Source organism: Eleginops maclovinus, chromosome 18 (assembly GCF_036324505.1).
Source record: "Eleginops maclovinus isolate JMC-PN-2008 ecotype Puerto Natales chromosome 18, JC_Emac_rtc_rv5, whole genome shotgun sequence".
Classification (NCBI taxonomy): Eukaryota; Metazoa; Chordata; class Actinopteri; order Perciformes; family Eleginopidae; genus Eleginops; species Eleginops maclovinus.
This window is the reverse complement of record NC_086366.1, coordinates 2355035-2381270: the sequence shown is the minus strand read 5'-3', so window position 1 is coordinate 2381270 and position 26236 is coordinate 2355035. Positions and strand designations below refer to the sequence as shown.

The 26236-nt window shown below is 42.6% G+C and overlaps 2 protein-coding genes across 11 annotated transcripts in view; both read left to right on the top strand.

The window, feature by feature from the left end:
* LOC134880257 (eukaryotic translation initiation factor 4 gamma 1-like) overlaps nt 1-8977 on the top strand; it is a 42472-nt gene extending 33495 nt beyond the window's left edge. For all 10 annotated transcript variants that reach the window (XM_063907062.1, XM_063907060.1, XM_063907059.1 and 7 more), the window contains 16 exons: nt 117-263; nt 567-803; nt 969-1073; nt 3508-3810; nt 3924-4035; nt 4215-4326; nt 4446-4687; nt 4807-4934; nt 5088-5260; nt 5504-5629; nt 5720-5801; nt 6138-6236; nt 6402-6536; nt 7138-7219; nt 7301-7441; nt 7590-8977. In XM_063907062.1, coding sequence (XP_063763132.1) covers nt 117-263; nt 567-803; nt 969-1073; nt 3508-3810; nt 3924-4035; nt 4215-4326; nt 4446-4687; nt 4807-4934; nt 5088-5260; nt 5504-5629; nt 5720-5801; nt 6138-6236; nt 6402-6536; nt 7138-7219; nt 7301-7441; nt 7590-7777 — 2412 coding nt within the window. In that variant the 3' untranslated portion in view covers nt 7778-8977. The remainder of the gene's footprint in view (nt 1-116; nt 264-566; nt 804-968; nt 1074-3507; nt 3811-3923; nt 4036-4214; nt 4327-4445; nt 4688-4806; nt 4935-5087; nt 5261-5503; nt 5630-5719; nt 5802-6137; nt 6237-6401; nt 6537-7137; nt 7220-7300; nt 7442-7589) is intronic.
* Nucleotides 8978-11577: 2600 nt separating this feature from the next.
* alp3 (alkaline phosphatase 3) lies at nt 11578-25810 on the top strand. The gene is given in 12 exon segments (XM_063907251.1): nt 11578-11799; nt 13323-13439; nt 13555-13670; nt 13955-14129; nt 16869-16984; nt 16987-17040; nt 17464-17604; nt 17722-17791; nt 18967-19101; nt 21333-21524; nt 22947-23063; nt 24606-25810. Coding segments are annotated over 12 exon segments (1608 nt in total). The 5' UTR covers nt 11578-11738; the 3' UTR covers nt 24920-25810.
* The last annotated feature ends 426 nt before the right edge of the window (nt 25811-26236 follow it).

Sequence of the window (26236 nt, the reverse complement as noted above, 5' to 3'; positions counted from 1 at the left end):
AATAATTAATGGCAGGTGATATTAGTATAGGATAAAGGCAATGTGGAGTTTCTTTAATAACCCTGAACCGTGTCTTTTCTGTTCTTAATTGTGTGCATTCTGTTCTTTTTCTCCAGCTTAAAGTTGAAACCACAGATAAGCCGGGAATCACTGTGAATTTCCGCAAGCTGCTGCTAAACCGATGCCAGAAGGAGTTTGAAAAGGACAAGGATGACGACGAGATCTTCGAGAGGAAGCAGAAAGAGCTGGAGGCAGCCACAGTGGTACAGAAAAATCTCAATTTAGGGACTTTGTTCAGGCACAAAAGAAGCTATCTTGGTAGTTGTATTTTGAGTATTTGAAGGTGGATGTGTATCAGAGGGAAGCCATTATGAATAACAGAATGGCATTTTTATTTATAAATTTGTATTTTATTTGACGTTTTTATTGCACAGTCCTACAATAAGCTTTTCGCACAAAACTCACATTTTACCAGGATAAATTAAGTATTCTGATTGAACTTCTTCTCAGATTTGTCCAACAGCTAACCCTCTCTTCCCTTTCCCTTTTCCCTGTTCCTCTGGCAGCCGGAGGAGAAGCAGCGGCTCACGGAGCAGCTGCAAAACGATAAAGACAACGCCCGGAGACGCTCGATGGGCAACATGAAGTTCATCGGAGAGCTGTTCAAGCTGAAAATGCTCACGGAGGTCATCATGCACGACTGCATCGTAAAGCTGCTGAAGAACCACGACGAGGAGTCTCTGGAGTGCCTCTGCAGACTGCTGTCCACCATCGGCAAGGACCTCGACTTCGAGAAGGCTAAGGTACCAAGTGCATTCACTCTGGGATGGGCGATATCTGCTGATGCACAATCATTTTTACTTTATATAAATAGCTGGTTTATATGCATGCTGATATCTATGTAGTTAGAGGATTTGAATTTGATTCGTGGAAGATGTACTCACCACACTGCTGTGTTTCCTCCTCAGCCTCGTATGGACCAGTACTTTAATCAGATGGAGAAAATAATAAAGGAGAAGAAGACCAGCTCCAGGATCCGCTTCATGCTGCAGGACGTGATAGACCTTCGACGGGTAAACACTGTCCCAACAACAAGTAGTTTTATTGTGTTTATTATAGGCTGACAGATATGAACTAAAACTAAGAAACAATCAATTTAAGAGTACTTCTGGGAGAGAAAGGAAATGCATACAACACCGATTACAAGTCGTTTTTAAAGAGTGAAGTTTCACTTGTGATTCAAAGTGTGTGTGTGTGTGTGTTTTGAAGCCAGTCCATTCCAGTTTAGGACTATTTCTCTGTAGGAATTCTGCCGTCCGCCCACACACTGTTACAAAACCTCTTCAGTGCTTTAACAAGCTATCAGCTGCACAGTCAGCACATTGACTTAACTTTACTTTGAAACACACACACACACACACACACACACACACACACACACACACACACACACACACACACACACACACACACACCACACACACACACCACACACACACACACACACACACACACACACACACACACACACACACACACACACACACACACACACACACACACACATTTTGTTCCTGCATTTCTAGCAAAAAGGCTAGATTGAAGTGTTGAAGTTGTGGAAGGCAGTTTTATTTTTGGCCTTCCTGGAGCAAAACTTTCAATATAACTTCTCTATTTGGGAATCTAATGTTGTGCCGGAGCCGCTTCATCCAAAACAGCACTCCGGTTAGAGAGACGACACTGGACGGGAAATACAGTCTTTTCACTTTATTTAGTGCTTGTTTCAATACAGATTTCATGAACGCATTCTTTATAGTGCCAATATAACCACATATATTACGAAAACGACAAAAAAAGAGTCCTGAGCATATCTAAAAACAGACCGAGGACCCCAGAGCTGTGCTACTTAGCTGTCCCTAAATGTGCCTGACTAAAAAGGGTAAATAAAATTACAGATATTAGACTAACAAGGGGAATTTACAACACTGAGTATATTCTAATTTAAGAGAAAACTTCACTTCTGCACCTCCTTTATAGCTCAGTTTTAAGGCTTCTGAAAATATTGCTTGTGAGGGTACAGTCATTCGGCCAATCACAGGACGCTGCAGAGGGAGTGCGTTTTTATTTTTATTCCACTATAAAAGTGTCTGCAGGAATGAATCAGAAACCTAAAAAGCAACCCTATTTCTCTATCTTTAATCCTCTGTATCCTCTGTAAGGTTATTATGGAACTTTTGCCCAATAATGCCACATAACAGCTGCCTCCCCCAGCTTTAAGAGTGACTAAGATGTGGGTCTGATCAATTTAGTCTCTTTCTCCCATGAACACCTTATCATTATAGTGTTAGGACGTGTCAGCATTAATACTGCTAAATGCCGGTTGAATCATCAGTCACACTATTAGAAATATTTCAGCTCAATTGAGTTAGGGTAATTAGTGTTTATTTAACCTGGATGTGACAAGTTTCACACAATAACGGTTCCGGGGTTGTCCAGCAGGGGGCGCTAGATGCTGGCCAATCGTTCATAAAAAACGTTGGACTTGAACAAAGCAACTGCCGCGTATTTGAGCTAGTTAGCTTCTTTTCTAATATTTCCCCACATTAGGTGAGTGTACTGTTTGATAAATGTTGAATATAAACTGATGTAAAGGGTGTTTTCAGAGGGTTCGTGTGGGTAACGGTTATAGTGCTGTGTCATGCAAGCTATGCGAAGCTAGCGCCGTTGGCTACGCGAAGCTAGCGCCGTTGGCTACGCTAAGCTAGCGCCGTTGGCTATGCGAAGCTAGCGCCGTTGGCTACGCTAAGCTAGCGCCGTTGGCTATGCGAAGCTAGCGCCGTTGGCTATGCGAAGCTAGCGCCGTTGGCTATGCGAAGCTAGCGCCGTTGGCTACGCTAAGCTAGCGCCGTTGGCTACGCTAAGCTAGCGCCGTTTATATTCAGAGTGGGCTCTGTGTTAGAGAGCAGTTTAGCTTAAAAGCGCTGTCTATCAATCAGTTTTATTACGAAGTAGTTTTACACATACAAGGAATTTGCTTTGGTATAATAGGTGCATACAGAGACACTGAAAGAAGAATACAACCAAAAATATGAAACAGTACAACTATAAAAGCTAAGACTATTCCTATACAAAAAAAAGACAATATTTACACAAAATATAGTTATGTAGGAAACTGATTGCAGTAAAATATTAATACTATATTCAAAGAGGTAGCATGGTGCAGAAATGTGCAAGTGTGTATTAATGATAGATTTGTTTGCATTGGTAGTGTTTATATTATGCCAGATAGTAATGTTTGCGTTGTAATAAGTATTTCCCCATATTAGGGTCATAACACATATTCTTTAAACAATTTAGTTTAGCAGTTGAATCGGTGAAACGGACAGACTACTATTCCGATCTTTTTAAACATTTTGACTGACAGTTGAGGATCCAAAACACACAGAGCAAAGCAGGTCCCAAATAATCCCGTCAATCTCCTAACGACCTCTATTTTCTCCCCCCCAGTGCTCGTGGGTACCCAGGCGAGGCGAGCAGGGCCCGAAAACGATCGAACAGATCCACAAAGACGCCGAGCTGGAGGAGCACAGGGAGCAGATGAAGGTCCAGCAGGCCCTCATCTCCAAGCCATCAGGAGGCCACGGAGGCAGGAACGACGGAGGCAGGAATGACGGAGGAGGTCGAGGGGGCCGCGGGGGCCCTCACAACCAGGGCCAGAGGAATCCTCCCCAAGACGAAGGCTGGAACACAGTGCCCATCTCCACCAAAAACCGACCCATTGACACCTCTCGCCTTAGCAAAATCACTAAGGTAGGAGAAAGGACACTTTGCATCGAAAGGAAATCCACGGAATGGTCATGATGAGGATGTAATTATAAGATCAGTTCAAACCCCATTAATTTTGTATCCCCTTTATTTTTCAGACTCCTGTTCTTGACTTCAACAATCAGTTGTTGGCCCCCGGGGGTAAAGGAACCTGGGGCAGCTGGGGGAAGGGCAGCAGCGGAGGCACCAGTGCTAAACCTGCAGAATCTGGTAGGTTTCCCAGAACAATGTGATGATATAAAGAGCGAGACTCACAGAGCTCAGACCTAAATCACGGCCAATGCTGCTGGTGTGCACATGCATTTTCCTAGGCGGGTTAGATTGGTGCTATGATACAAAACATGTATAACAAAGGGAATTAAAGATTTTTTGTGTATTTCCCCCTCCAGGCCCAGAGCCGGGCGGCCGTCCAGCCACCAGCACCGTGAACAGATTCTCCGCCTTACAGCAGCCGACCTCCGGCTCCTCTTCTCAGGACTCAGACAGACGAGTCCCTCAGAGGTGAGCAGCAGGAAGAGCATTTAGAGAACCTCATGTTCAAGGCCTGTGAAAGTGGTGTATAATGAGAATACTACCACTACCTAGGGACTGATTGAGGATTTCTGGCTCTGATTCCACAGAAACAGCTCGAGTCGAGAGCGCGGCGACCGCTTTGATCGCTCTGGCCGCGGCAACGACCGGTTCGACCGACGGGACGACCGCGACCGAAACAGGCTGGAGGTCACCAAGCGCAGCTTCAGCCGGGAGAACGAGGGGCGGAGCCGCGAGAGAGATCAGCGCGGGTCGGCAGATCCCGTCCGCCGGGTTGCCAGCATGACCGACGACAGAGGCAGCCGTGAGAGAGCCAGGAGCAAAGAGGACGGTAGGAGGAGTCTATTTTTCACATTTCAAATACATTGCAGTGGTCATAGAAAAGCTCCAAAAATGAGTAGTTTGAGTCAGAAATTCAAGATGTATACTTTATTCTTTGTGTGTGAGCAGTGAAGCGGGAGAAAGCTGAAACCCCTCCTCCCCCCCCGGCCTCTACCAAGTCCTCGCTGACGGAGGAGGAGCTGACCAAGAAATCCACCGCCATCATCGAGGAGTACCTGCACCTCAACGACATGAAGGTAAGAACACAATCTACAAAATACACATCCAACGGTTCAAAACCAAATGTTGTTATTATTCCGTTGCTCTCTTATAAACATAAAAAGGACCCTCTGATAAAAACTAAGCCGGGTTTAACAGCCTAACACTCGTCCATCCTCTCCGTCCCACAGGAAGCTCTGCAGTGTGTGCAGGAGATGAACAGCACGCAGCTTCTCTTCCTCTTCGTACAAACCGGCCTGGAGTCGACGCTGGAGCGCAGCACCATCGCCCGCGAGCGCATGGGCCTCCTGCTGCAGCAGCTCATCAAAGCCGGCACCCTGCCGAAGCAGCAGTACTACAACGGGTCAGTGGGGGGGAGGGAAGAGTGGGAAGATAATGTGGTGACCCTGTGTAAAAGGTGTCTAAAACTCGAGGGTTCCCATGCCTCTTAATATTCTGTTTTATCGACTTTGGAGCTGAAGATGAGGAATCTTTATTCCTACCTAAAACATGTGATGCCTGTTTGCTTAGTTTCTCTTAACAGTTTGTTTGTACGTTTCGTCATCCTATCAAAACGTTTAAATGTCTCCTCGCTGCGTTTCCTCAGGCTGCAGGAGATCCTGGAGGTGGCTGAAGACATGGCGATAGACATCCCTCACATCTGGCTGTACCTGGCAGAGCTGATCTCCCCCATGCTGCACGAGGGAGGCATCCCCATGGGGGAGCTTTTCAGGTAAGCAGCCCTCCCGGCCTCGCATGGAAACGTCCGCGCCCCTGTCTGGCTCTCTGATGTTAACCTGTGTTTGACCTCTTATTCCTCCAGGGAGATTTCCAAACCTTTGATCCCTCTGGGCCAAGCCGGAGTCCTGCTGGTGCAGGTCCTGAACTTACTCTGCAAAGAAATGGTGAGAATCTTTCATTCTACTCAATTCTCAATTCTATAATAATAAGAAATGGCTGGGGGCTTCTCAACAAGTTAGCTTAAGTTCATTTCTACCACTAACAGATCTGTAAATTGTGTGGGGACCCTGATACTCTTTAAATATTAGAATATGTACCCTGTTTATAATACAATTCTCTGGGTAAAATCCGTTTAATTTTGGGGAATTTCACCCATCATTTCCCCTGTGTTATGTACGAGAGCGTGAACGTTACGGGACCATTCAGTAGTTTAATTTGTCGGGGTATTTGGTTAGTGTTGGGGTTTTTAAGGTTGTAAATGTTTATATTTCCTTCTTTAGAGCCATAAAAAGGTGGGAGCGATGTGGAGGGAGGCCCGCCTCAAGTGGAGAGACTTCCTCCCCGAGGACGTGGACGTCAACAAGTTTGTGACAGAAAAGGTTGGTTAACTTTCATGTGTTCTGAGGGGGACTTTACAATATCTGTCCATGGAACCCAGATGGAAAACAGCCTCTTTGTATCTCTGGCGCATTAACAGATGTCTGTCACTGTCTAAAATAACCGCATGAAATACAGATGGGTATAAAGCCTGTTTCTTTTGGCAGAAGGTGGAGTTCACGCTGGGTGTGGAGCCTGAGCACGCTCGGAAGGAGGAGCTGAGCTCTGCTGAGCTGAGCAAACAGCTGCAGAGGCTGATCCAGGATCCGGCCGATAACCAGAGGCTGTTCGACTGGGTCGAGGTGAGGGCTCCCGTTTACTTCCATCTTCTTTTCTGTTTGCTTCCTTGCAGCATCTTTACTTTTTACAGGTTTAAAATAATCCACACTGTTACTGCCCGTCTGCCCTGTATGGGTTTTATGTTTTCACCTATAGAGTATTTCCTCCAAATCAAATCTATTGTTCTAATTATTGTCAGTGTTTCTTTAAAGTAAAGCGAGGACAAAAACAACAGACAAATTCTGACTGAAGTGCAGTTTTTTTTAGGGGAAATTTAAATGTTCGATGAGGAAACAGGCCTGGATATATGCACTTTTGATTTAGGACCTCCACAACTTAAAAGGCTTTAAGGGAATTAACCCTCTGGCCCAAAAGTCAGAGGTCACATTTGACTAACCGTAACATGATTTTCCTGAGGTTACGGTTAGTGTTTGTCACACAGGATTTGTTCAAGGGCAGTCGGAATCTTGTATATCCAACGATCATTGATGTTTTGACAGTTTCTAGATCAGACACATTTTGGAGATTTTTACTTGAAAGAAACCAAACTTTTCAAACCTGCTGAACAGCTGTCTGGTTCAGGGCTTTCTGCATGTGTGTAAATGGAGGAATCTGTGTGTGCAGGCTAACCTGGACGAGCAGCAGGTCTCCTCCAACATGTTTGTCAGAGCTCTGATGACATGCATCTGCCAGTCAGCCATCATCTGTGAGTGCTTCCTCTACATAAAAAGCATCATAAATCATAACAAGTCAGCAAGTCCCGCTAATGACGTTCTGTTTCCTGCAGATGAGAACCCGAACAAGGTGGACGGAGCCCAGATGACGAAGAGGGCGAAGGTCCTGCAGAAATACCTGAAGGACGAGCAGATGGAGCTGCAGGCGCTGTACGCCCTGCAGGCGCTGATGGTGGAGCTGGAGCAGCCGGCCAGTGAGTGGCTTCTGCTTAACAGATTCAATCATTGAGACACTTTTAGAGACGTAAAATCACATCAATTGTTCCTGTTGGGCTTTTTGACTGGATCAATGTTGTTTCAATAGTCATTAAGTATTCATTTGGAACGTCTCCCCTCCTCCAGACCTGCTGCGGATGTTCTTCGACAGCCTCTACGACGAGGACGTGATCAAGGAGGACGCCTTCTACAAGTGGGAGACGAGCAAAGACCCGGCCGAGCAGCAGGGCAAAGGCGTGGCCCTCAAGTCCGTCACCGCCTTCTTCACCTGGCTCCGCGAGGCCGAGGACGAGGACGAGTCCGACAACAGCTAGGGGGGGGCAACGGACGCTCTGTGGACGATTCAGAGCGAAACCTGAATCAGCAAAATCCTTCTGCATAAACAGAATTTTTTTTAAAAAGCAAGAAAAAAATTCTTCACCTGGGAGAGATTGTATAACGGGTCGAACATTCGATCATTATTTTTTGTTTCCTTTATTTTATTTTTTCCCTTTAGCGCAACTGAATGTCTTTTTGGAAATACATAACATAGAGAGAGTAGAGCGAGAGGAGCCGTTTCCTTCACTATTTTATTTTGAAGTTGATCCTGTTTTTTTCAAATGGCTCGTTTTCCTCGCCGCGGCAAACACTATCCAAGACACTTTGCTTAACGACAGATATCTAAAAAAACAAAAAAAAACTCTTTAAAGGCTGTTCACATTTATATTTTTGATGACTATCAGTGTGAGGTCTACACGAGGCGCTCCTGTAGACGGTTAGCTTCTCCTTTCTTTATTTTCCGTGTTGGATGGTTGGATTGAGTGTTTTGTAATAAAATGAAAAACTACAAAGACGAGTGGTAAGTGGCGCTGTCGAGCGGACATTTCAGACAGACGGTTTGTGGACTCGGCGCAGACTTTACGAGGAGCAGGGGCGATGAACTTTGACCATTTTTTGCTGCTGGGGGGTGACGATGCTTCCCTGACAGCCACACCCTGAACACCCCACACGTGTCTGTTTTACTCCTGCGCTTCAAAACACAAACTGTGGACTGACAGAAACACCCGCCTGCAAAGCCTGTTGTCGGATTTTAAGAATATGAAACTTGAGAAAAAGGACACAAATCCACTTTAATAAAAAAAGGACTTTCAAAATAAAAGCTCAACAGTTCGAATCCTAAAGGCCTTTTCTGCTTCCCCGAGTGGAGACGGATTTCAGGAGAGTTCTGTAAATATATAAATGGTTTCTGTTTTTTCAAAGAAAAAATGCTAACGTATTGCCATGTGATCCCCCCCCCCCTCTGAAACGTGGCAGTCTTTATCCCTGTATTTATATTTTTCTCTCCTCAGCCGGCAGAAGGTGCTTGTAATTATCCAGCCCCCCCCCATGAATTCATTGATTACAATTTAATTGAACATTTGTAAATACTTTTTTGCTTTACTTTATTAAAAAGATATTTAATTAAAGTAAAATTAATGCCTCTTTTCACATCCGAACTGGAAGAGATAATAAAGATTGTTGCCAATAAAAGAAAACACGTCTGCTTTCGCCTTTTGTTGAGACTTCTGGATATCAGAGGTGGGGGAAGTACTCGGCTCTTGAGTAAAAGCTCTCCCTCAAACCTTTACGTTGAAGTTACAAAAACACAACCACAGTAATCCTGCAGAGCTAAACGTTTCCAAGCACACTCTGACTCTGGCTGCTGCAGGATCCCTGTGTGCGCTCTACAGACAGTGAAACGCACGTTTGTAGCGTGTGCATCCTGAAGGTTACAGAGGTGTGCATCCTGAAGGTTACAGAGGTGTGCATCCTGAAGGTTACAGAGGTGTGCATCCTGAAGGTTACAGAGGTGTGCATCCTGAGGTACGGGAAAGTAGTTGATAGACTACTTTCAGGCTGCTCCCGTGGTGCAGAGGCGGCATGTTGGAGAGAGAGCCAGAATAACACCAGCGACACAGACAGGATTTATAACCCATAATCAGTCATTCACAATCTACAGATGAGTAAATTGGCCCCTCGTTGAGAAACTACAGCATTAGATGCTTTTTGTGCGTTTGTTTTTATACAATACTGTTTAACAGAGCTTTGGTGCAGACTGGACTTTATCTGAGTAGCATTTTGTACATTTCCAATTCAGGACTTTCACTTTAGTACTGTAACAGAGTATTTGTACTTCTAAAGTAGAGGCTCCAGGTTCTTCTTCCACCACTTAGTATTTTGAAGCACCTTAACTTAACTTTATTAAAAGTTAATCTTACTTTATACCTATACTTTTAATTGATTGAGTTTTCTCCAAATATATAGTTAATTTTCATCACAGTTTTCAATAGGAAGTCCTTATTAAGCTGGCTCTAGCATTTGAGTAATATTTGAAATAGATCTTTGGTAAACTTAAACCTATGTTTCAAATATCTCCGAGCATGGGCTGGCATATTCATGACACATCTGCTTAATGGCTTCTTGAGTAATTAGACAATTTAAAAGGCGAGATCCTTAAAGACCGTTCCAATCAGGGTCCGAGGCTTTGTGCTTTGATAGTTAGAAAAATAAGAGGTTCAATAAACACGTCGACTTTAGGTTCACCGTTAAATAAACGTTGAAACGCGTTTCCCTTTAAATGCTCAGCACATTTCCTTTCTATCAGACGTCACAACCTCTTATATGTTCATCACTGGAGATGTTTTTAACCCCAAACATTTAGCCTCTCCTGACCTCTGACCCCGGACCGACGCTCACCTTGAAGCAGTTTCTGAACTTCTCGGAGACGAAGAAGAGGATGATGGGATGGATGCAGGAGTCGATGGCTCGGCAGAACCAAGTCCCTACAGACTGCTCCCGTTTCTCCTTGAGTAAATAACCGGAGTAGTTCTTCCACATCAGAGTATAGTATAGTTGAGTATAGTTGAGTATAGTTGAGTGTAGTTGAGTGTAGTTCAGTATCGTCAGGAGACGCACCTGTCTCTCTCTGGACACTAGAGGACGCCATTGCACCGTACTGTCCACATTTGGTAGAGCAGGAGGATATCCACACATGTACAGATTCTACATATCTCCTGAAATGTGATATTTTACTTGTGCTTACATCAATACTTTATTTTATATTCAACATTTCTAACCTAAAATTAGTTCAAAAAAATAATTTGACTGTTTTATTGATATTCTTTTAAATAAATGAACTTTTCTTTTTGCACCGATCTACTTTAACGTCTAATTTGATTTCATTTCAGAAAGGCGCGACTCACAAACCACACCTTAAATATAAATGAAGGATTCTGATTTGCACTTCTCTCTGGTTGTATTATATCTGCAAACGCCACCAGACTGTTTTTATTGAACCTGTTTTAGTGTCATTATTTTGATGTGGATTTTGTGGTGTTTTGAGACTAGATTTCCAATAGCCTTTTCGCTGGTTTGGGGATTAGCATTGTAAGACTGTTCAACCTTATTTGCTCAGCCACTATCTCCACATTACTGAAGATGAGCGAGAGTGAACCCTACAGTATCGTAGCAATATCAATATTAACGATGCTTAACGAGAATCCTGGCTTGTGCCCGCCTGCTTTACTCTTACTGCTTTTTAAATGCAGGATTTACTCTGTCAGGAGACACGTCTTCAGAATGAGTGATGTAGTGTCAACGATGCAGGTGAAGAGACCACACACACGCACGCACACACGCGCACACACACGCTGCCATCTGCTGCAGAGTTATGATTCATGATGGTGTGATGTAAGCTCAATACTTCACTGTACACTTCAGTGTGTGTGTTTGTATGCAATCCCAGTGGCCCCTCTTGCATAACAGTCCCTGCTGCATTATCTGTCAGATACAGTCCCTTTATGATTAGATAACACACACACACACACACACACACACACACACACACACACACACACACACACACACACACACACACACACACACACACTCGCCAGCATTTGATCTTTAGCACGGCGTTTTAAATTATTCCCTTTATAAACTCTTATCATCAGAGCTTTGAACATCAATAATTAATTGATTGAATGCTTACATGTGAAACACTTTGTTTAGTCCCAGAGAAAATCCACTCTCCACTTCAGTCGATTATCTGCAGGTGTTTTAATATACCTGCTTTTTGACTGGAATCCAAATGCAGCTCCAAACATTGTGGATAAATATACCTGATAGAATGGAAGTCAGTGAAGTTAGCTCCACCTTGTTTTCCAAAGGTTGTGATGCATTTATGGCGTGTTGCTGCAGCTGATATGCAGCGGGGGTTATTGGAGACGTTATTAGTGGAGGAACTCTCTCCTGAACATGGAGTCCAAACGAGCGACTGTCTTCCTGCTGCTGGCCCTGTCATCATGTAGAGCTAAAGGTGAGAGAAACAAAAGACACACCTGGAAACGTGAGGCAATGAGCATCTCTGATTCAAGCTTTATGGATATCTGTCGTATCTTTCAAATGAATCACGATCCTTTCCATCTTCAAACTGTCCTCTTGACCTTTTTCAAAATACACTTTCCTCCTTCAACCCTCATTTCCACCACTATCCTCCCTTTGAATCTGACCGAGGTAAAAGTACTCAGAAGTTGTACTTGAGTAAAGTAGAAGTACTCAGATCTTGTACTTGAGTAAAGTAGAAGTACTCAGATCTTGTACTTGAGTAAAGTAGAAGTACTCAGATCTTGTACTTGAGTAAAAGTAGAAGTACTCAGATCTTGTACTTGAGTAAAGTAGAAGTACTCAGATCTTGTTCTTGAGTAAAGTAGAAGTACTCAGATCTTGTACTTGAGTAAAGTAGAAGTACTCAGATCTTGTACTTGAGTAAAGTAGAAGTACTCAGGTCTTGTTCTTGAGTAAAGTAGAAGTACTCAGATCTTGTACTTGAGTAAAGTAGAAGTACTCAGATCTTGTACTTGAGTAAAGTAGAAGTACTCAGATCTTGTACTTGAGTAAAGTAGAAGTACTCAGGTCTTGTACTTGAGTAAAAGTAGAAGTACTCAGGTCTTGTACTTGAGTAAAGTAGAAGTACTCAGATCTTGTAGTTGAGTAAAGTAGAAGTACTCAGATCTTGTACTTGAGTAAAGTAGAAGTACTCAGATCTTGTACTTGAGTAAAGTAGAAGTACTCAGATCTTGTAGTTGAGTAAAGTAGAAGTACTCAGATCTTGTACTTGAGTAAAGTAGAAGTACCAGAGTGTAGGAATACTCTGTCACAGTAAAAGTATTCTAAATGTTCCTCCAGTGAAAGTAGAAAGTACTCTCCTCTAAATGTACTTAAAGTAGCGACAGTAAAAGTAGTCATTGTCTGATTGGTCCATTTCAGAATAATATCTCTGATATGTTTTATAATGATTGATCATTAAAGTGTTCTCAGAGCTGGTAAAGGTGCAGCTAGTTTGAATGGCTTTGTATACTGCAGGGTAGCTGCTGGATTTACTGCAGGGGAACTACAGTCTGATTTAAGGGAGATTATATTTACCATCATTAATCCTAATCTGCCTAGCAACTAAAGGGATTAAATACATGTAGTGGAGTAAAAGTACAAGGTAGTATAAAATGGAAATACTTAAGTACAGTACTTTTTATCTCTGTCTGTCACATTTAAGAAAGAGTCACACCTCTAGTGAGACATGCTGTGCTTTAATCTGCAGCTTCTCTCCTGTAGTTGCTCTTTTTGTGGTTATTAAAGTGTACACGTGTTCCCACAGACCTCAAAAACAACATCAAATCACACATTTAGGCAAGGGAAGGTTATTACTAACGCCTGTTTCAATACATAAGGCAGTTAGAAGTCAAACCACAATAAATACAGTTATTATGCATAAGACAGGTATAAACACTGCTTCTCTGTGTTTAATATATTTAACACGTTTTAATGCTATTATTTCTGATGTAGTTGAGGAGGAGAACCCGGAGTACTGGAGGTCTCAGGCCCGGGACACGCTGCAGTCAGTGCTGGACCGGAAGCTGAACACCAACGTGGCCAAAAACATCCTGTTCTTCCTCGGAGACGGTACGCCTAACAACACCGTTAACTCAAGATAGAAGTGACGAAAGGCACAACAGAATCAGAGAGAGTGTGTGTGTGTGTGTGTGTGTGTGTGTGTGTGTGTGTGTGTGTGTGTCAGGTATGGGGATCACCACCTACACGGCGGCTCGGATCCTGAAGGGTCAGCTGCAGAACCAGACCGGAGAGGAGACGGTGATGACCATGGACACCTTCCCTAACGTGGGGCTAGCTAAGGTACACACACACACACACACACACACACACACACACACACACACACACACACACACACACACACACACACACACACACACACACACACACACACACACACACACACACACACACACACACACACACACACACACACACACACTCAAAGATGGCTTGAAAGTCTCTTATATCGTCAAAATCAAATACATTTTTATTTAGTCTTTTGCTGATGAATGTTGTCCAACACTATATTATGTGTGTGTGTGTGTGTGTGTGTGTGTGTGTGTGTGTGTGTGTGCGCGCAGACGTACAGCGTGGACTTCCAGATCGCTGACAGTGCCGCCACGGCCACGGCGTACCTGTGCGGAGTGAAGACCAACCTGAACACCATCGGGGTGAGCGCCGCCGCTCGCAACGGGGCGTGCAAAACTCAGAAAGGGAACGAGGTCACGTCCATCCTGAAGTGGGCCAAAGACGCCGGTGAGGACAGGACAACAGAAACAGTTATTATTAGTGTTTGAAAACAAGCATCTGAACACTGAGAGAGAATCTGATGCAGGACGCTCCATCACAGTCATAACCCAGAACAGTCTGTTCAGCACAACGGAAGTTCCCTCTGTCTTTAATGCACTATGAACATGCTTATTCACTGCATTACTACATGCATTCATCATGCTTTACAACATGCTAGTGTATAATGACTTAGAAGTTCAGGTAGATACATAAAATTACGTTATTGATCCCAATGTGGGATTTTTCTTGTTGCAGCAGCGTAAAAACAAGCCAGTGTAATTACAATAAATCAAACTAGCATTTAAAAGAAAGTGAAAAATAAACATTTGGGACAAAAAATGTGCAGAAAATATAAACGAACACTAAATACAAAGCAGGGTATTATATGTCCAATAAGTGTGAAAGGTAGGAGGGCTGTACGATTTCTAAAAACTAATAATAATATATCTATAAAGCGCTTCTCTGGGACTCAGAGACACTCACAATAGAGGAGGGGTGCAGTGGGGGGAGTACAAACAAACACACGATTGTCCTTAATTGGATTGATGGGGGACGGGACAGAGGAGATGAGATGTGGACTGGGAATACTGTGAGGGACTGGGAATGACAGAGATCTTGAGGGAGGGAATTCTAGAGTCTAGAGGGAGCTGCGGAGTTTGGACTCAGGGATGGACAGGAGACCGGCTGAGGTGGATCTGAGGAACCGTGGGGGTTGGTCGGGGGTCAGAAGGTCAGTGAGGTAGACGGGGGATCCGAGGGGAATTTGGACTGATATTGCAACTGAGATCAAAAATAGATGGAGTCATTTTTTTATGCTTATTTCAATTGAAAGTGCAGCCCTCAGTCATGCAGGTCAATCTATGTCTGGTCACTTACTGACATATTTTTGCGAGGAACAAATTATATCTTCATTTCTTTAGATGCTCTGCCTTATAATACTCTTTATTGTGCATTAGAATCACATTAACATGCATTAGAATCACAGTAAAATGCATTATTGTGATTGAAAAGTTAGTTTAAATGGTCATTTTTTGCTCTAAATATCATAAAACCTGTGCAGGATAACCAACCTAACATTCTAAAATAGACTGACTTTAATGAAGCACACAGAGTAACTTTTACTCACATGAAGATGCATTAAAACAATGATGGTAATGCATAATGAACATTTCATAATGCATTACAACTACAGGAGTTCTGATGAGATGTCAGTGAGTGATCAGAAAGTGTGAAATATGTGAATGATTGACTTTATAAGTAGTTATACAAAGCTTTAAGAGGTGTGCGGGTACTAAGGTGAAAGGGTTACAAAGACTAAAAGAAGGAAACCAATGTATGAATGTGTTGTTTAACGAGTCAGGCAATTAAGATAAATGTCCCTTTAATGTAACACAGGGCTTATAACGAGCTAATAACCATAGCACGTATGCTAATGGTCATTTCTTGCCGATGTAAATACTCCCAGAGAAGCAAAGACAGTATCTGAGAAGGCTGCAGGGCGTCTGTAAACGGAGCTCTGATGTACGTACAAATGGGATTTTGTGACTCTGTGTCGGGGACGTGACACCCTTTAGTTCTGCTCCTGACAAAAGGAAAATCCCTCTGGTCTGATCCAGCCTCAGCCAAATAAATAAGATGAAAACAGGTGTCACCTCCAGCGCTCTGCAGCTGCAGGGTGATGTGAAGCACCCTGACTCTTATCGTGTTCCCGTGTTATCACCGGCGGTATCTGGAAAACATTCCAGCCACCACGGCCCTGACCCCACAGCGTAGTGTGTGTTACATAAGGAAAGTGTCCGTCCTGCAAACCTCTGGCGTCTGATTAATAAAGCCAATGAGGAAGTTAATGATGTCATAAATGCATGCTGCCATTTAAAGGTCACAGGAATAATTTCCATTAAATGTCGTCTGGAGTTAAGAGGACACAAGTAGGGTCAAAAGGTAAAGCCTAAGGAGACGAGCTTAAAACCTGCCCTTTCTCTAACGTCCAGCAGGGGGCGACAGATTGTATACAAGTCTATGAGAAAATTACCCTACTTCTTACTTCACCTCCTACCTCAATAATCATTTTCCTGGTGAGTTTTTGGTCTCAATGTGTAGTTTGAAGTCTTCTTCAATACAGCATGATATTACATGTGTAAACTATGGTCCAATTTAGGAGTAAAATAGACAATAAAGCAGAGGGTGATTGACCGGTCACCACCACATGATCTTATCGAGTTTCTGGGGATTACTGTATCCATAGAAGGAGGCATGTTCAGGGTCAGGGTCAGAAAGGTGAAGCCAATGGAGAAGTGCTTTTAGCCAGCCCTTCCTGTAATGGCCAGCAGGGGGCGACTCCATTGGTTGCAGCGATAAGTCAGATTGTATGGAAGTCTTTGAAAAAAAAAAGCCCTACTTCTCACTTGATTTATTACATCAGTTCTAATTTTCCTGATGGTCTCAATCTGTAGTTTCAAGTCTTCTTTAATACAGCTTTATTAAACATAACATTATGGTATGTTTTCAGCATTGGCTAGAGCAAGACTAGCTTCTCACTTAAAGTCTCTCACTTCCAACCTTTCCCTTCTAAGGTCAAAATACAAACATCCAAAGACAGTAAACTAACAACTAAAGATACATGCACCGGCAGAACCAGCTTAAGGAGATGCTTAAAAACAACTCACCTTTTCTGCTTCGTGCCTCATGGAACAATCATGTGTGTAGGAAAGTCTGTCGGCATCGTGACGACCACGCGGGTGCAGCACGCCACCCCGGCCACCAGCTACGCCCACAGCGCCAGCAGGAAGTGGTACAGCGACGCCGATATGCCCGAAGCCGCGAAGAGGACGGCTGCACCGACATCGCCTCCCAGCTGCTCAACAACACCGACATAGACGTGAGCATCTCCATAATCCCCGGTTTTCTAGAATTGTTCCAAACAGTTTCAATATTATTTTTCTGTCATTTGACGAAATTATTTTTTTCAATTTTTACCTTTTTTTGTTGTTTTCTGATATTTTCATAATTTTTGAGGATATTTTATACAACTTTTAATGATGCTATAAATGTACATTTTCTGCAATATTTTACTTATTATTATTAATTATTTAAATAAAGTGTATATCATAATATATATTTTAGGAGATTTTATTAATACTTGCCAGATACAGATATTTTAAAAGATGGTAGTGTGAATAGAGGATTTCACTGTGTGTGTGTGTGTGTGTGTGTGTGTGTGTGTGTGTGTGTGTGTGTGTGTGTGTGTGTGTGTGTGTGTGTGTGTGTGTGTGTGTGTGTGTGTGTGTGTGTGTGTGTCCAGGTGATAATTGGTGGTGGTAGAAAGTACATGACCCCGACGGGCACCAAGGACCTGGAGTACCCCACAGATTTCTTCTCCAGGGGCAAGAGGAGAGACGGACGCAACCTCATCGATGAGTGGCAGAAAATGAAAACCGGAAAGGTAATGTTTATATTTCGAACACAGAGAGCGAGAAAACTGCTTTAGTTTAAGCAGCGTACTACAGCTGTGGTGACTCACAACAACAACACCAACAAACCAGCGCCCTCCCACTCGCAGGTCGCCCACTACGTGTGGAATCAAACAGACTTCAGCGCCGTTGACCCTGAGACCACGGACTACCTCATGGGTGAGTTTGTTGTTTTTGTTTGTTGTTGACCTTCCCTCTTCCCTCTCATGCTGTTCTCTGCAGCTGAGCGGTAAATGGAGGCAAAGCGTTCCCATCAGGCCCCCGGAGAGCCGGACACGAGCGTCCCGTAGTGGCCTTGGTTTGCTCAGTTTGTATTCTATCATTGATGTCAAGGCTGGATGCGAAGCTGTTGCAGATCCTAATGCCGTCGATGGGAATAAGAACACAACTGTGATTCCCTTATGTGCAATTAACTGGCAGTGACGTGCTTAATGCTGGGCTGCTTTATCTGACCTGTATCATGATTTCAAAGTGCAAATCCTACTAAACAACAAACAACAGATTCAAAGGCTTTATTTTTCATATTTGCACCAACGCTACAGCTTAAATGTTGGCAATGAGAGTCCCAGGCTCGTCCAACACTGCAGCAGACATGAACACAATTAAAGTCACGGAATAAGATTAACAGAATGGCTCATTAATTATTGCACAGTAGAATAAATATTGTATACTGTAATATTATATAAAGATATTTTTACATAATTAAAAAATAAACAAATCAAACAAATCATTATTTTTTTAAATAACTAATTAAATATAAAGAAAAATATTGAGACATGTTTTTCAAATGTAAACATTTTATTATTTTTATTTATTTAAACATTTCAAATGGAAAGATTTAAAAATGTGAATTATTTATTAATATTTAGAAATCACCCAAAAAATATATAGATTATTTAAAATGAATAATAATAATCAGGGATCTAACTGATATTTATAATTTGAACAAGCTGTCTTGCAGAATTCTGCTTATGATTCTACTTTCTGTATTTCCTGTGCATTTCATTCTTGCCGGTGAAACACGATGACGCTAACATTTTGTTTGGAAGATATATAAATAAAGTTGAGGTGAAAAGCCCCTCTGTGCCTACACCTCCTCCAGTGGAGCTTTTAAAGTTATTATGTGGGGTTCTCCGTGGTGTGGAGGAACGGTACGGATTTAGTCATCGGGCTTTAGTGCCTCAGAGTGCAGCCTCTTCATCACGTCCTGTGTGCTGGAAATAGCTGTAGTATTGTTCGGAGGAGGGAAATGGGACTTTCCTTTTTGCTGCTCCTCCACTGTGGGCTGAAATACTGTTCATAGAAATGACTCTCTCTGACCTTTCCTTCCCCAGCTCTGTTTGAACCTGGTGATATGCGCTTCGAGGCAGAACGGGATCCGAAAATGGACCCGTCCATCGTGGAGACCACAGAGAAAGCCATCCGCATCCTCCAGAAAAACCCAAAAGGCTTCTTCCTGCTGGTGGAGGGTGAGGACCACTCTCTCCACACACTCCCTGTCACATTATCCGTCAGAGGCTGGATAATGAAATCCCCAGAGAGGAAACGACTCGGCTAAAAATAGGACAAAAAACCCACTGTGCTGGTCCAGTTCGATCGATTCAGTCAGTAGGTTCTGTGATAGTTGCTCCTTTTAAGAATAAAATGAAAATATTTAAATAAAATAAAAATATTTATAAGAATTTTAAGTTAAAAAAAGATGAATAAATAAATTAAGAATATAAATATATATAAAATAAGACTTGAAATCAAAAGTGTGCAATAAGAATATAAAATAAAATGTTATAAAATATTTACATCAACGTTATAAGTTAAAATTGGCAAAGCAAAAACTGTAATAAAAATATGAATATTAACATAACAAGTTAAACTAAAACTGCAATATAATGTAAAATAAAAACACAGTTAAAGTAATTATTATATTAATATAAGAAGTTAAAGTAAAATGTTCAATAAAAAGATCAAATCAAATAGAAAGTACATTAGATATGAAAATGTGTTCAAGAGAAGTTCAGTATATTGCAATAAATAAAGTGATATATTTGGTATGTTAGTTTTAATAAAGACATAAATTATGAAAACCAAGTCAAGTTTATTTATACAGCACATTTAAAGCAACCTCAGCTGACCAAAGTCCTTTAAAATAAGACGTTCAGCAATCAATAAGAGTAAAGGCATAGTTGTACATCGAGGGATAATAAAATAAAACACATGAAAAGAAACAATAACGTTAATAAATAAAGTAAAACCCAAGATAACGAGTCTTTATAATCACAAAGAGACCCTAATTAGGGATTAAAAGCCAACTCTGGTCATTTAGATTAAAAAAGCCTCCATATTGAGTTCCTTCAGCACCCACAATGCACCACTGTGGAGAATGCAGTGTACCTGCGGCCGAGGTGGTGACTTGACATTGATTCTGCACACTGCTCAATGGATTTGCCGCAGTGTGTGTGTCTGTGTGTGTGTGATGTGTTTCTGCCTCACCTGACTTCGGCCTCCTCATCCATCTCTCTTTTAATCTGAGGCAGGCGCCCGGGGACCGCACGGTGCACTGAGCGTCTTCACAATGACTCTCTAAAACACATGTATAAATAGAAGCAGGCATATGGTGCTCCCAATCACTGACAGCTCACAACTTATTAGCCAGCGTCAACTCCACCATCCAGGGCTGCTGCTGGGAGGACAGGAGAGAAGGGAAGTGCTGGAACAAAACAAAACAACAGGAGATTTATCCTCCAGATTTATGTAGGTCCTCTTTTCCAATAGAGTTCCTTTATAGCCCAACATTAGCCGCCTTTAGCTTAGCGGTGGAGACGTGAAGTCATGTGACCGTGCTGTAGTTCCTCTATAGCCCAACATTAGCCGCCTTTAGCTTAGCGGTGGAGACGTGAAGTCATGTGACCGTGCTGTAGTTCCTTTATAGCCCAACATTAGCCTCCTTTAGCTTAGCGGTGGAGACGTGAAGTCATGTGACCGTGCTGTAGTTCCTTTATAGCCCAACATTAGCCGCCTTTAGCTTAGCGGTGGAGACGTGAAGTCATGTGACCGTGCTGTAGTTCCTTTATAGCCCAACATTAGCCGCCTTTAGCTTAGCGGTGGTGACGTGAAGTCATGTGACCGTGCTGTAGTTCCTCTATAGCCCAGCATTAGCCGCCTTTAGCTTAGCGGTGGTGACGTGAAGTCATGTGACCGTGCTGTAGTTCCTTTATAGCCCAACATTAGCCGCCTTTAGCTTAGCGGTGGTGAGGTGAAGTCATGTGACCGTGCTGTAGTTCCTTTATAGCCCAACATTAGCCGCCTTTAGCTTAGCGGTGGAGACGTGAAGTCATGTGACCGTGCTGTAGTTCCTTTATAGCCCAACATTAGCCGCCTTTAGCTTAGCGGTGGTGACGTGAAGTCATGTGACCGTGCTGTAGTTCCTTTATAGCCCAACATTAGCCGCCTTTAGCTTAGCGGTGGTGACCTGAAGTCATGTGACCGTGCTGTAGTTCCTTTATAGCCCAACATTAGCCGCCTTTAGCTTAGCGGTGGTGAGGTGAAGTCATGTGACCGTGCTGTAGTTCCTTTATAGCCCAACATTAGCCTCCTTTAGCTTAGCGATGGTGACGTGATTCTGACTATTTATCAAAAGTACTGTGCCAGAAGCTGTTACCCACAATCCTCAGTAACCACCCCCCCCCTCTCTTTCTGTGACCAGGGGGGCGTATCGATCAGGCTCATCACGCCGGCCGGGCGTTCATGGCGCTCCACGAGGCGGTGGCTCTCGACTACGCCGTCGCAAAGGGCCTTGAACTCACCAACGAGGAAGAGACTCTCACTGTGGTGATGGCCGACCACTCCCACCCCTTCACCTTCAACGGATACCCGTTCAGAGGGCAGAGCATTCTGGGTAATTAAGGCACGAGTGTAACCAAGTACTTTAGTAAAAGTTGATGTACTTATTCTTTATTTGAAAGAGGCCCTGTCATGATTTGTTGGGGTTCTCCCTCTCCTTTAGTGTGTTGTGTAGGTTTTAGTGCATGTAAATGGTCTGCAGAGGCTAAAATATCCAGTTTCCACATGTTTTATAGCTCTGGTGCAGGAGAAATTCTCCCCTCTACCTTCCTTAACTCCCTCCATCCATTCCCCTCTCCAGGTGTGTTTTTATTCCACGACAATAAACACCCAAGTGTGGCATTTTGAGTGTGTGTGTGTGTGTGTGTGTGTGTGTGTGTGTGTGTGTGTGTGTGTGTGTGTGTGTGTGTGTGTGTGTGTGTGTGTGTGTGTGTGTGTGTGTGTGTGTGTGTGTGTGTGTGTGTGTGTGTGTTCCCTCTCTACCAGCTTGACATTTCTCTCTGCTTTCTAACAATTACAGCACCGGTAAACACATATTTCTATTTCAGTCTTTCACTTCCTCCTCTCTGATGCCGCCTCACCCTCCCTCCCTCCCCCCCCTCCCTCCTTCTTTCTCCCCCCTTACTTTAGTCTCTCTCAGTTCTCCTCGTTTTATCAGTCCTTCTCGCCTCTTAATCTGCATTTGCCTCGTCTCCATATCGATCGTATTGACTCCTTACATCTTCGACTCTCTGTCTCCTCTCTTCCCTCTCCTCTACCTGAAACCTTCACCATGTTGAATCAGACAATTCCTCATTTGCATATTTTAATCTTAATCTTAAGTAATAAACTTTTGGTCCTGACCTGTTAGTTGAAGGACCAATTCAAAGGCTAATCTTTGGATAATTTCCTACCTTTATAGCTATCAGTGTTGGATGAAATAAGAGGGGAGCAGAATGTTGTTCAGTTTCTGCTCGTTACATTTCTATCGTGACGGGATATTTAGGCTAAGCCTGCTGGGATGTTTGCCTCCTCCAAGGCTTTAATAAGTACAGAGTAATTAAAGTCTCTCCTAAACACAGAAGAGTTGCGTGTGAGTCCTATTTACAAAACTATGTGACTTATAGAAAGTCGGGAGAAGGGAACTGTCCGGATACAGATCAAAATGTGTCTAAATATAATAAAATGCATTTCATTTATGTGAAGCATTTCTAAAAGAACAAAGATGCTTAAAGATAACACACACACACACACACACACACACACACACACACACACACACACACACACACACACACACACACACACACACACACACACACACACACACACAATAATAAATAAATACAAAATAACAAATCTTGTTTTTCTGAAAATGTTTGAATGAAATACAAATATCTTTCATCACGTTTCACTTTGTTGACATCACGGCTTAAATATAAATTCCCAGTTCCCACAGAAGGATAATATTAATCAAAGTTTGTGTTTTTTTCTCCAGGTAAGTCCCCGCTGTGGGCCCAGGACGTGCTGCCTTACACCACGCTGATGTACGGAAACGGACCCGGACACAAACTCACCAACGGCAAGCGGCCGGACATCCGCAACGTGGACACCAGTAAGATATACTGGTTGTTTTCCTCAGTTGATCTTAATCTGAAAACACACAGCAGCAGCAGCAGGTAGAGATCAGGGAGGTACAATAACACCTGGATTAGCTCCTATTTCATCCAGTAATCATGACTTATTGTAGTGGAAAGAGCCCAACAGCATTTCACCAGACCACCATAGTTAAGAGACGTCCGTGTGTCTGTGTGTCTGTGTGTGTGTGTGTGTGTGTGTGTGTGTGTGTGTGTGTGTGTGTGTGTGTGTGTGTGTGTGTGTGTGTGGTGTGTGTGTGTGTGTGTGTGTGTGTGTGTGTGTCTTAACTGAACTGACTCTCTCCGTCTTGGTTTATAAGAAATAATGCAAATTAAATTAGGAGAAATGTCAGCGAGAGAGAGAAGGTACGACTGATTATATTATCAGGAAATGTCAGCGGGTCTTATACGTCGACCTAAACCCAGCAGGGGGGAACATAAAGGTCAGTCTGTTTTTTTGGGAATACTTTTATCTTCTCAAGTACTCAAGTACACATTTGAAATACTTGTACTTAGCCTGAGTGTACTCGCTACTGCCACTGTATACTTTACTCCTCTCTATATGTTGTTCTTTTACTATATTTATATAAGTTTAAAAATCTGAGTTTTTGAGAGTTTATAAGTGTATCTTTGGTTATAAATCAAACTAGTCAAGAGAACATTTACTGTCTTTAAACATTAAAGTAATTCTCTGATTTATTTTGGTTATTTCTATCCGGTTCTTTAGGTACTTTTACCTCAGAAACAGAAAACCTTTATTTGTCACGAAGAGGGGAAATGTACATTTGTTACAGCAAGTAAAGAGACAACTGTGGCTTAATATTAATTAAGAATTATGCATAACAAACAAATATGTGTGATCAATAAAGTCCATCTTATCTTAAAAAATAAAAATAGAACTTGCATTAATTACACCTCATCCACTACCAGTCACGGTTGTGAGACATAGCAGCCAGGTGAACGTTTATATGATCAATAATTGAACTTCATTTTTCAGATTGCACTAACTTTATTGAAACATTTTCAAAGCATCACTTCAATATTTCAGAAGAAACGGGCGCTAAAACACGTGGTTATTATCAAGCCCCCCAGAAGAAGAGCGCCAGGCATTAAAGAAAATTCTCCTAGAGGCCACAAATGAATACACTTTTTACCATTGACTTACATCAGTGTAAAGAGGCGTCCGTAACCCAGCATAAATATCTATATTTTATGGCTTAATCGACTTGGACAAATACTTACACAGCCCCTATTTTAACTCTCTATTCACCTGACCGGGCCATGAACGCCTGGATGGAGTGGTTGGGGGCCCAATCAACGGATACGGAAGATCCGAAAAGATCAAGGGAAGACCTTTTTGTACTCAAGAGTCCGGCCATTCTGGTAATTTTAATATGAATGAATGAGGCCCTGACTCCGAGGTATATCCAGACAGACAGTATGAGAAAAATGTCACTCAGTATGAAGATGAACATGAGCAGCGGGCAGCTAAATTATAAACCTGTCCATCTGTTTCCCAGAAACTAAGGACTACGTGCAGATGGCGGCCGTCCCCACAGAGTCGGCCACCCACAGCGGGGAGGACGTGGCGGTGCTCGCCCGCGGACCCATGGCCCACCTCTTCCAGGGCGTGCAGGAGCAGAACTACATCGCCCACGCCATGGCCTACGCTGCCTGCGTGGGGGCCGACCTGAGGCACTGCCAGGGGCAAACTGAGGCCCCGGCGCTGCAAAGCACCCTCACCCAGGAAGGGAACCTAGCCGGGGGGGCTCAGGGCGTCAGGCTGATCAGCAGCCTCCTCTGCGCACTGCTAGTTGTTCTGGTGCTCATGTAAGGCCCCCAGTGGTGCAGGGATGAGTCCTCAAACCCAGAAATGAGTTAGCATTTTATCGCTTCCGTGTTTCCTTGACTTAAACTCAACCATTTTTTATTAGACATGTTTTTGGTTAGATGTCTGAAAATCTCTTCAGCTTGTTTAAACTTCAGACCTATTCAATGCTTCAAACCAAAAACACGTTCAGAAAACCATTGACTTCCAGACAAGGGAACAAGAAGTGCTAACATGCTAACTCATTTTCGTAAATGAATCAAATCTGAATGAATGCTGTTTTTACTCTTGCAGTTTATTGAAGCCTTGAGTAAAACCAATAGAGCAGACCCTAAAGAGACTTGCTTTGTCACTTTATCAAAAATAAACTGATCTTTATTTAATTAATTGAAATGTTTTTCTCCTTCATTCAAAACTAATGAGATTGTCAGGTATGCATATCCCCCCAAAAAAGTGTTTACTGGATCAAAGAAATCCAACTTAAGGAAGAAATTGCATCCTGTATTTTTAATTGTGCATCTTTCACTCGATTGGTTGTCTCGTTTACCTCGTTAAGAACAGCAGTCAAGTGCATCTCCACCAAAAATTGAAATATGAACCCGTAACGGCGGCAGTGGCTCACTCCGTATGGCCTTGGTATTTGCCTGTTCACGTCCCGATTGGACAAGTGTGGACCGGTAGCTGGAGGGGTGCCAGTTCACCTCCTGGTCACTGCCCGTGAGCAAGGCATTAAGACACCAGCTGCCCACTGCTAGTGCTAGGATGGGGTCCAATTTCTGTACAGTGGCAAAATAAAGAGGGTTTGATTACAGAATAACAGATTAAATATCGTTAAAATTACAAGCAGATTTGATTAACAAACATGATGTGAAATACAGTATTTTTTATTCAAATAAAACAAAAACACTACAATAAAATAAAAATATTAAGAAACAAAATAAAAGTTCAAGTCTTTTGTTGCTTATTTTTTACTTCATTTCCCAAGGTTTTATTTTGAAGGACTTTTTCAGCATGCATTACTTTTATTCCACTCATACTTTCAGCTATAACAAATCATAAATACCTTTTAATATTTTCCCTGTAAAGCAATACCAGTCATTAAGTTTCCAGTCGATCAAAAACATATTTTCTTTAACCTTTTTTTACCTTTATGAGAGTAAAAAAGTCCTGTGATCCTTTCCTAATATCCGCCGTGCTAATAGAGGCTTCAGGATTTTACTACAGCAGTCCTTTAATAATGCAGACATATTTAAAGACCACCTATTTTTATCTTCTGGAAACAGATTGTAGTAATTATTTTGGACATCTGTTGGGGTGCGGAGT